This window comes from Scylla paramamosain, chromosome 33 (assembly GCF_035594125.1).
Source record: "Scylla paramamosain isolate STU-SP2022 chromosome 33, ASM3559412v1, whole genome shotgun sequence".
NCBI classification, from domain to species: domain Eukaryota; kingdom Metazoa; phylum Arthropoda; class Malacostraca; order Decapoda; family Portunidae; genus Scylla; species Scylla paramamosain.
In genome coordinates, this window is record NC_087183.1 from 10754868 (window position 1) to 10767109 (window position 12242).

A 12242-nucleotide genomic window follows, 5' to 3' on the forward strand; every position below is an offset into this window, starting at 1 on the left:
TCAGCTGGCTTTGAGGTGCAGAAGTCTTTCGTGGCTGAGCAAATAAATATCTCAGAGTACTTTTACTCTAAGTTGTCTTATTTACTGTGATTTTTTTTTTTTTTTTTTTTTTTTTTTTTTTTTTTTTTTTTACAATTAATCAAAGAAAGTTTTCCTAGTTAGCAAGTTAGATTTTCTTTGTCTTTCTCATTTGAGGTGCTCTGTCTACAGAAGGCTTCAGAGAACCACTAAGCTTTGAGGGTTGATGTGTGACATGGATGGAGGTGTATTATTCATGAAGTAGATCCTCTTGTTTTATGGGCTACTACTACACCCCTCAATAGCCAATATGTTATAATTTGTGTCATTTCATGTTGTAGCTGCTCCACTGTGTAACTTTCAGGCACTAAATGCCTTAGGTAATTTGTAATGTTCCTATTATCCTCTTATGATAAATCTAGGAAAACAAGCTTGATGTTAATAATGCTTAAGGCTATTGATGTCTGGGATTGCCACTTTGCCACTTTGTATTATTACTGTCAGCCAGTAATATACTATTTACTCTTTACTAATATGGTACTGCTCATCACTCTGCCCCACTGCTGCGCTGCTCCCTAGGTTGTCTAGCAAAGCATTAGTAGATCCATTGTGGATTGCATTGACCTCAACATGCATCATGTCCAAATTGATTTTAAGAATTAAATTGCTACAGATATTTATATGGGAATGAAGGCATTAAATTTGGGATTTTAGTAAATAGTAATAATCTTTGGGTAAGACTGAGCATTCAGGTGACAGCCATTACAGATTGGCCTTATTTAGTATTATGTCAAATGAACTTTTATGAAGTGGCATTTATTGGACAGTTTTTCTCCTAGGATTTTGTAGTATTTGGCCAATCTCTTTATCTTATTATAGATGGTCAAAAATGTATATTTGAGCAATGGATTAGATTGGCACAAAGCATTGGAAGGAGCAGGAAACTATGGCCTGATGTAATTTCCAAATTGGGCTTTTCTTCATAACAACTTGACACAAATTTTCCAGGCCTTGATATTTCATAAGCTAATGTTATAAAACTGAATTTTATTGTTTAAAATTTCAAAGAAAAATGCAATATGAATTGATTCACAAATAATTGAATAATTTAGTTTTTTAAGGGCTGTTTAGACAACAGTACTGTAAGTTATGAGGGTTGTAAGTCAGCCAAATGTAATATTATCTCTTAGAAAGTTATTGAAGATTGGGGATTAATCTCATGTAGAATTTTTTCTTTTTGAATAGTGATGATATTTTTACATAATAGTTGCAGAGACACAAAAAGGTGATCATTTATATTAATTCTACTGAAATGTATGTATGTAGTTAAGGAGTAGGTAAGGTAAAAACATTACTTGGGGTGATAGTTGAAGTCCAGGAGGTGATAATGTAGTAACGATCCATAAGTGAAGTTAAGTCATGTGGCACAACTCTCCACTGTTGATGAGGCCGAACGACAGAAGGGGGAGATGCTCGGGTCATCTGCTGCAAGTAGTTTGGATTAGGACTTTAAGTAGACCAGGTAGCAACACCTGGAGACCTCTTGCTTTACCCTGAGAGGTGCGGTATGAAGGGTAAGTGGGAACAGCAGAGATCACTTCAGCCTTCTGCATGATACCCTTGCTTGTGCTTGCTGCATTGCTCTTTTGCCAATGTATGAATGTTGAAACTGACCATCCTCTATCCTTACTAAAAGCATGTCCACCTTCCATGTCTCTATCATATTTAGCCTTATGTATAGAGTATTTTTATGTATAATTTATACATTTATCACAATACTTAGTTCATTTTATTTAAGTGCTATTTATATATATATATATATATATATATATATATATATATATATATATATATATATATATATATATATATATATATATATATATATATATATATATATATATATATATATATATATATATATATATATATATTACCCTTGTGGTATTACATATTCATTTTTTCTTATTACTGAAAGTGTCATATGTTTTTTTGTATATAAATTAATTTTCCATAAGCTCCCGTATGCTTACATATTAACAGTATGTGGTATATATGAACATAATGAAATATATGTGTATAAAAATATCTATATACACCTAAGATTAAGTTGATGTATTCTCTGTAGATTGATCTAGTCATGCTTTCATGTCATACATTATGGAATATCAACTTTCAGAAATTTGAAATATTTCATTTATGCAATTCTCCCAGAATATGACTTTCCTCTGTATAGTCAGAATTATTTTAGTATATTAGTATATTATCGTCAGTAACTCAATGTACAGAAAGTTTATGCTTTCATTATGTCAGCAATTTTTTGTTCTGTAATTCACAGTTATTACACAAAAAAACTCCTAAAGATTGTCAAAAGTATATATTTTATATTGCAGTTATTTCCAATTGTTTATATTTCATAGAGGTAAGATATATTTTATTTCATTATTTAATATATGAAAGCATAATTTTTTCAGTACTTTTAAGTGCAGTACTTGCTAGGATAAAGTTTGTCTGGCTATACAGTGGCTGTCAGACTTCTTGGAGGTGGTAGTTGAATGAGAAAGTTTACCGGAGTGTGTATGTGGTATGACAGGTCCATGAAGCTGATGCGTGCCTTGTCCTGGCCAATAAGTACTGCCAGGACCCTGATGCCGAGGATGCGGCAAACATCATGCGTGTCATTTCCATCAAGAATTACTCAGATGACATTAGAGTAATCATTCAGCTCATGCAATATCACAATAAGGTGAGTGACAGCATTGCCATGGTAGCAACTTTTAGTTTCCTTTGTGAAGTTTAGCTGTGATTTAGGCAAGATGTAAAGTGACAAAATATTTGTAGTCTTTCCGTGTCTTGTTACACATTCCATTCAGATGTGGCAATGTGGAAAAAGTTTGTTCCTAAATACTCCTCTCAAAAAATTAGAATTACATAATATAATAAATTGAGTCAGTGAAGTGGATTCAGTTACCTGCAATTGATTCTTTGACTTGTACACTAATGAGCTTATGTTTCTAGGCTTACCTGCTAAACATTCCCTCATGGGACTGGAAGCGAGGGGATGATGTGATCTGTTTAGCTGAGCTCAAGCTTGGCTTCATCGCACAGTCATGTCTGGCGCCAGGCTTCTCCACCATGATGGCGAACCTCTTTGCCATGAGGTCTTATAAAACTGTAAGTAATTGTGTTTGGTATTCTTGCTTTGGTTTATATCGGCAGAAAACAGTTTTCTCTCAATTAATTAAGAAAATGTTAATGTTTAATTTTATTGAAGGGAAATGCTTTAAAAAATGGGCAATGGTCCCATATGAAAATAAAAATGGAAATGTTATGCCAGAGACAGACAAAAATTAGTGGGTCTCTATTCTGAAAAAAAATTCACTAGTCTGTAAGGAATGACATTTCATATTTTGCCCATAAATGTAAAGAGTAGCCATACTTGTTCAGATATGTTTATTATGATTTACAGAGCAAGCATGGAGATTTTACAGTAAAAAAAAAAATGTGTATAAATTTGCTGAGGAATTTAGGAATACAGGATGGGCAGGATCACAACCAAATAGCTGGTAAATAGTGCTGTAATATTGTGAGGAAACTTTGAAAACACATTCCCTTTCTTCTGTGCTGATCATGGCATTTTTTGGGTCAGTTGTTGAATGTAACATTTTGTATTAAGTATTTGTGGAGTCATGTGTTTGATGTTGTTAGGCATTTCATCAAATTATTGTAGTTTGTAATGGCTAACTTCTTTTCATGAAATTAGATTTGAGTGTTCAGAAGCTTTCGCAGATGTAAGTGCATATATGAAAACACCTGATCATTGAAAAAAATATGAACAGATTGGTAAAACAGAATATTTTCAACAAATAAGAGCTGAAATTTTTCCTTTATTTTGTAATTTCTTAACAGCTACCTGGTATATATTGGAAAAGGTGATCTTTATTAAGTATTATTATTATTTATTATTATCATTATTATTATTATTATTATTATTATTATTATTATTATTATTATTATTATTGTCATTACCAGTATTATTGTTATTTATCAGTTGATGTTTTTTACTGTGTTATGTGGTAGTCAGCAGACATGTTGCCTTGGCAAGACCATTATCAGCAAGGTTCTGGGATGGAGATGTATACAGAAACTTTGAGCCCAGCATTTGTGGATCTTGAATTCTGGGAAACATCGTCGTAAGTAATCTGCAACAAGATAATGTGCAAGTAATGTGTCTAATGTATCTTTGGGCCAATTTGCGTCACTGGCTCGTTGTGAAAACTAATCCATTTTTGTTGTTTTACAATTGAGTGACAACAACTTTTCAGAAAGGAGATTTATGTTGCACTTGATGCTAATGTTTGAGCTGGCATGCAAAGCAAGCATATGCAGAAGCAGCAGTGACCTAATATATCAAGATCTCTAATATCAAGAATTTGTGTGTAGTATTCATCATCAATATGCATACTAACATACAGTGATGTTGGTGCCACTAATAACTGGTTGAATTTAAACAAATCAAGAGTGCAGTAATCTGTCTTGCTGAGTGAGTGAAAGTAATTGAAAATTAGTGATATCTGGTACATCAGAGAGTTTTCTGTGTAGAGGAGCTGTTTCCCATTCAAAATTAATTTATCTAGTACTGACACATGATTTATTTCAAAATTATGATTTTCAGTAATTGACTTACTGTCAGGCAGGCCTTTTATTTTTTTCTAGACTAAGAAATTATACTTTATCTGCTCTCTCTATATAGTAAACACTCCTATTGCACCAAAAAATATGGAAGTACAGCATGCATATGTGTGCTATAAGCAAGTTACTTAGGACACTTGCTGTGTCTTCTTCAGTCTCCAGACACGCAGGCATGGCAGAACGACTACCTCTGCGGAACTGGGTGTGAAATGTACACAGAAACCCTCTCGCCAAGTTTTGTCAGCATGACATTTCCTCAGGCATCAGAGTAAGTGCCAGGAAATGGTGGGAAGAAGCAGTAAAACAGTTGTTTCTTCTCATCTTTCTTCATTGTAGTTATTTAACTTAACCCCCTATGCAAAAAGTAGTAATGATGTGTAGCATCAAAGATACTCTTAAATAGAATAATGAATATTTGCATCCAGTTTTTTACATGAATTGAAGTGAATTCAAGCACCAAAACTATGCCAGAAACAAATATTGTACTATATTATCTTCAAGGTGAGTATACATAACTGAAGCATGGAGGCAGGAGGGAATGAGACTGAATCATTGATCCTGTACATAGAGTGGCATCTTATGAATATATATATATATATATATATATATATATATATATATATATATATATATATATATATATATATATATATATATATATATATATATTCAGTGGAACCTCAGTTTTTTTTCAAACTTGATTAATTCCTGAATGCTGTTTGAAATCCGACATGTTTGAAAACTGAAACTATTTTCCCTAAAGGAATCAATGTAAAATAAATTAATTCGTTCTCAGACACCTGTCCACCATGTCTTAAGTGGGTAATGGAAGATGCTCCCACTGCTAAGATGGCTGCTGTACAATATCTCCAGCTTAGGAATTTTTTTTTATCCAGAAAGGATGTATTGAATGAACTTAGTGACACAAAACTCACCAAAAGATATTATTTAGACCATGCAGGCATTCTCTTTGTCACCAATCAAGTGAGGTTGTGTTAAAATAAGTGCAGCTCTGCAGGTGTGGTAATGCAGGTTGGTGTTTGATGTTTGTCTGTGTCATAAAGTTATTTTGTGCATGTTTATAAGCTTTACTAATTTCCACTAACTGAATAACAAACTATTATGAATTAACACAAACTTATGAGGAATGCATTTCACTATGTTTATACAGTAATAGTGTTAAAGACAGTTAAGATTACAATGCAAGTGCCCATCCCCCAAAAAAGAATGCTGAATTCTTTTTGAAAAAAAAAAAAATATATATATATATATATATATATATATATATATATATATATATATGTATATATATATATATATATATATATATATATATATATATATATATATATATATATATATATATATATATATATATATATATATATATATATATATATATATAACTCAGAACCAAAGAGTTGTTAATGTTTTTTCATTCAGTACATCAACTTTTTATTTGCTTAATGGATGAAGCATTTTATTCTTAAGATGATGGTGTATTAGTGCTTTACATAACTATTATTATTTAAAACCTGGCCATTGGTGGTGATGAAATCATGCTGCTTTGTGATGTATTTTTTTGAGATTTACATTGTTATGCTAGAATATCCACTAGATTCCAAAGTAAGCTGAGTATGGATTCATTGGTGTTGGAATCACTGATGAAATTAAATGTATAACATCTGAAATTAGTATTGTCTTCAGAGTAGCATTTATTCTTGTGCCTTTTGCAGACTTTGTTTCTCAAAACTCAAGTTATTACTGCTTGCTATTGAAGTGAAAAATGAAGAGGGTACAGACAGTAAGATTGCCATTAACCCAAAGGCAACCAAAATCCAGCCCAATACTCAAGGTTTCTTCATTGCTCAGTCTGCTGATGAAGTCAAAAGGTGGGTTTTCATTTGTCAAAAACTTTCATTTGAATAACTTTAGGTTTGTTATGATATTCCTTTTGTCACAGTGTCTTGGCTAAACATGTTAGAAATATAAAGAAATATAAAGATTAAGCAGGATTTCAGTATCCAAATATCATTTTATGATGAACATAATAATAAGTTCCCTTTACAGTCAGGGTATAGTGAGTGCTCTTCATATTCAGCATAATCAGTTCCATTTACAGTCAACATAGTGAGCTTTCCTGTGAGTTATCCTTGGTGTAGTGCAGATGATACTGTTTTGTGCCCCTCACTTGACCACCTCAGGGCATGGTACTACTGCAAAGCGTGCCATGAAGACATTAGGGACGAGACTCTCATCAAGAAGTGCAAATGTAAAAACTGTAAGTATCATGTCTTTTAGTTTTAAATTATTTAAAGTTGAAGTGTTTATTTGATAAAAAGAAAGGCAGCCTAGATGCTGTTTGGTTAACTGATCTTGGTTTTCCTGTTCATAACTGATAAGCTCTCTGCCAATATGGATGGTGGATGAAGATTTGAGTTTCTTTAATGTTAAAATAAATTAATATGTTAATCCTATGAATGCAAATTTATAACCAAGTATTTTCACTTTTACACCATTCCACTTCAACATGAATTTTACTTATTTCATATATTTCATCTCAGTTAAGTATTGTTCTATTTTTTACCTTATTTCAAATTTATAACCATATGCATTTCTTACAATAATTTTTATAATGTTTAATTTTGTTCAAAGTGAAGGGTAATTCCATAATTATTAGGTATATAGAGTACATTACGCAACCTCATATTGGGGAAATATTTATCTTAATATCTCATGAGAGAGAGAGAGAGAGAGAGAGAGAGAGAGAGAGAGAGAGAGAGAGAGAGAGAGAGAGAGAGAGAGAGAGATGATACATTTATTCATATATTTCCACATAATTTCTAATTTAGCAAAATGGTATGTATTCAGTAGAAGATATATTAACTTAAGTGCTATTCAGCAGCTGGTCAAGAAGAAAAAAAAACTTGACTCAAAGGAGTCAAGGAAACTTTTTCTTTCATAAATTTTGAATGAAGTAGGATTTTAGTAAAAAGACAAAAAAAAAAAAATAGAAAAAAAAACAGCATTATGACCATGGTACTCATTGAATTGAAAATGCTAAGAAATTTTGTAGCCATAAAAGTTTTAGGGTGGGAGGAAGGAGTAGGCCTCAGAGGACAAGATGCTCAAATATCAAAATTTTGGTAATGAGGGTGGAATAGTATTGTATGCTGTGGAGTTGGAGAGATATTGTGTAATAACTTGGGATTAGCATAACAGCTTGAAGTTTCTTGCCAGCTGTTAGCAATAAGAATGTGCCACCCAACATTTTCAGGATATATGGCTAGTTAGCTACTAAAATGATTTGATATTCTTTATCAAATGATTTATTTTTTTGCTAATTCTTGGTTCTTGTAAAGTAAAAACAATGTTGCAGATGTTTCAGTTTTAATTTTTTTATTTGTTACTTTATTTTCTTTAAGGGAGGGGGATTGGATTCCATTAGTTAGCATTTTCTTGGATGCCATCCTGTGTACACAGAAAAGCTAGTTGTAAAAATAGAAAAAGTTTATTTGTCTGAAAGTAGAAAAGCTTGAATAGAGAGGTGAGAGATAGCTCTGGAGAGAAAGAATGTGGGAAGCTTATTACAGCTAATGATAAGAAGGACAACTCCAAACATGGAAATAAAAAGTGAAGCTTCAAGGCAGCAAAATTGCTTTGCAGTATTGTGTGCAAGTAAGGGATGGACATTCATAAGAGAACAAAAAGAAGGCAGTTGAAGATTTTTATAAATATTTAAGTAAGGGAAAGTGAAAGGCTGTGCAGATGAAAAAGGAAAGAGACACAGGATAATGAAGCAAAATGGGGGAAAAATTTAACATGAAAATGGGAGAGTAGTGGGATAGAAAGAGGCAGTAAAAAGATTAATCAAAATTTTTGAAAGGTTGATGAATGCAGGAAGACAACTAAGATATATATATTTTAAAGAGGATATTGGAAGAACAAATAAGCACTGTGACTTTAAAACAATTGCTTTGAGTGATGATAATCTAAGATGTGGAAAGGTTCCTGATATTGATGGGATTGAAGTAGAGATGATGAAAGATTAAAGAAAAATTATAGTTTACTGAAGACATCTCATAAGTAGGATTACCTTGAGAGGAAGAGGAGCTTGGAGACTGAGCAGAATGTGTTCTACTCTTTACAGGAATGGGGAGATATAAATTAATAGGATAACTACAGAGGACCATGTTTGGAGAACATATCTTGCAAGGTGCACTATGAGTCGGAACTACTTGATTAATTTAGCATGTACATTGGCTGCATATGCAAGGTAGCATCCAAGAAAAGTAGGGAAGATCTCAATCCACAGAAAAGTTAAGTCTAAAGACCACTTTTAGTCTCTTGTAAACACACACACACACACACACACATACATACACACACAAAGGAGCACAGAATTGTTAGTCTTATACTCCTGTAGGACCACACACTCACATGCAGGAGAACAGGATTGTCAGCTTCCTACTCCTGCAGGACTTCAAAGGCACAACTCAGCTTATATCTCATATTTATTTTGTTCTAGTTGAGAAAATTAATGAAAAAGATTTAATATGAAAGATTATGTAGATCAGGTTTTAAATTCAAGAAATGATGGAAAAATTATTCAGCAAAGGTAATGGAGAAATTATTCAGTGAAAATTCTGAAGTGCAAGTGCCTTTCATGGATGTAGAAGATGAAAATTGTAGGTGATTATGAGCAAATAGCAAGTGAGCATTTTTAACAGGAAACAAGTCAGGCAAGATGATCACCCTCATATATCTAACCAGAATAAAAACTGATAATCAAGAACAGAAGAGTAGTAGCTATTCAGTCTAAAAGGACATATTGTGGTAAAAGAAGAATATGAGGTCATGTATCTTGGTTTGATTTTATGTTAGCATAAAGAGAAGAATTACGATAAGCAGTAGAAAAAAAAATCCTTAGACTGTAGGAAGAGAGGAAGAATTGTAAACAAAGATTGAAATTTTTTAAGTACATTGTGTCTGATGAAACAACATATACAAATGAAATACTGACATGAGATAAAAGTCAAGGGTATAGTATCTATGCAGCATAAGTGAAATAATGAAAAGGTAGATAAAATATTTGGTATGTCTAAGTAAGGCTGAAGGAAGTGTGTAGTGGATGTGATGGTTGTATACAGCATCCTTAGGTGATAGGATTATTTAGAGGGAATATGAGGCATGTAGAAGATGAGGGAAATCCACATAAGTACCTGATGTAATGGAAAGAGGAAGAACTTCTGCAGAATGGGAGGACAGAATGATGAGATACTTAAGAGAGAAAGAGAGGGTTGGTGCACAAGTTTGCAAGGATAGAGAGTGCGAGTAATGGCAGGTGGAAACTGCTCTTATGGCCACCCAATTGAGGTAGCTTCAAGGAGTGGACAGAATGGATGTAAACAAATGTCCGAAGATGGTATGGATTTAATTAGGGAAAGAATGCAAGTATTGTCTGACCTCACCAGAAAGTGTTTGAGTGCAGTAGAAAATTTTTAATGCAGTATTGTTAAAAAAAAATGAAAGTGAATGCTTTTAGATTGAGGATTGAGGAAATTGGGATTCATCTTAAAATATTTGCCATGTCACATGGCAATACATAATTTTCTACACTATAGCTTATCTTCAGTAATTCAAGAAAATTTTATATATTTTTTTGTGGAAAGCATCAATGTGTTTAGATATGTTCTGTATTATATATACATGATTTTGATTCTATATCACTCGAGAGATATTCCAGCAAACACACCTCTCTTGTGTATATATGTACTGTTTTCCTGATAAATGTGCATACTAATTACTGCTACTTTCCTTTAATGGATATGATCAATACTATTTACTTTTTTTCAAATTTTGCATGCAATATAACCCACCCAATGCTTCTGGTTTATAACTACAGTATATCATGCCTATATTGTGCTATACAATTTCACTATTACTTACATCCATGACTGAACCCCTTTTCTCATTTTTTACAATTTACTGATAATTTTAGGGTTGATGAGGTGTGAAATTAAACTAATTATTGAAATCCTATACAGCCATAGTGTAACTGTGATACTAGAGACACACTGGTTAGTAAAATTAATACCAGTTGAGTTAATCAGTGAAACTGATGTGTATGCCCTATTTTTGTTGATATTTTAACACCATTGGTATATCTAAATTTACATGTTGCATACCTCAGTCATATCTAAAACAACAGCAGTAGCAGCAGCAACAACATCAACAGAAGCAGCAACAGCAACAATAGCAGGAGCAGCCACAGCACTTCTGTGTCACAAATGAATAATGTCAAATATGTTATAGGCAAAAGCCACAATCACCATTAAAAATACACCTTTGTGCATCTGTCACTGTAGTCATCACCTCACTTGTCACCATCACACTGGCACTGTGCATATAATAGTAGTCACTCACTCACATCGGATCTTCACTCGTTATGACTGCAGTGTTCATATTGGTGCAATTGTGTTATTGGTCATTCAGTATACATATTTCAGAATAGGATTTTACTCAGATGAAGTGCACTTATTTAAAAGAAACAGCAGAACAGTATATAATGAGTGACATTATAATTGGGAGCTTAAATAAAGTAATATAAATTGCTTTCCTTTCAAATACTATCAAACATGTCCATCACCATAAACAGTATTACTTTATATACTTTTTTATAAGTTGTCATTTGAACCATCATTGCTGACTACGGTTATGGGTTTTGTGGAAATATGATTGGAAGACTTTTATAAATTAAAATTTTCCAAATTAATCTTATGACTAATTTTCATGTTACTGCTGATATTCTAAATCTTAAAATCAGCAGTTTTTCACTCTGGTCACAGCATTGTTTTGTTCTCATGTGCACATAAATTTTTGGATAGAGGAAGTCTGGCACATTTCATTGGTGTGAAGCACCATAGTATAGGTTTTCACTCTCCTTTCTCTCCCTCCATATACTGTACCTGGCTCAGACTGCCTTGAAGGATTGTCATGCAAGCAATAGGATAAGATGACAGTACTTTATAGATTATATTAAGAGAGGAAAGAAAAAAAAGAAAAGAAAAAATATTGAAAAATAAAATGATAATAATAAAAATAATATAGATGGAATAAAATAAATAATTAAATTTTATTCCAGAGCCTTGCCAGATTAGATTATTAATTTTGCTGGATCACCTGAGGTCATACAATGATGATAATTCACAGGTCTGACCTGCCAAGTAATTACTGTGGCACTGCACACAGTATTTATTGTGAAATAGAGTACATTTGATTTCAGACATATGGTGCATTTATTCATCTGGGTCTCATAAATTCACATAACATTAACATTGTTCTTGTATCTCTGATACCATCTTGGCAAGTGTTGCTGATGAGATAAGTTAATTTACTTTTATATAGCAGTGGTACTGATAGCTTAAATATTTGTAGGGAGATAAGTTAAGTGCATTTTGTCCCTTCCAAGGTTATAATTGCTAAGCCTTTTATGGCATGTCTTGTTTTTAAACCTTTTTTTGTTAGGTATA

At 32.6% G+C, this 12242-nt stretch overlaps 1 protein-coding gene across 3 annotated transcripts in view; it reads left to right on the forward strand.

Annotated features, from left to right (window-relative positions):
- Positions 1-12242, forward strand: part of LOC135089668 (calcium-activated potassium channel slowpoke-like) — a 141833-nt gene that overhangs the window by 98651 nt on the left and 30940 nt on the right. For all 3 annotated transcript variants that reach the window (XM_063985565.1, XM_063985566.1, XM_063985567.1), the window contains exons 9-13: positions 2612-2764; positions 3037-3192; positions 4866-4978; positions 6447-6602; positions 6915-6991. In XM_063985565.1, the coding sequence (XP_063841635.1) occupies positions 2612-2764; positions 3037-3192; positions 4866-4978; positions 6447-6602; positions 6915-6991 (655 nt within the window). The remainder of the gene's footprint in view (positions 1-2611; positions 2765-3036; positions 3193-4865; positions 4979-6446; positions 6603-6914; positions 6992-12242) is intronic.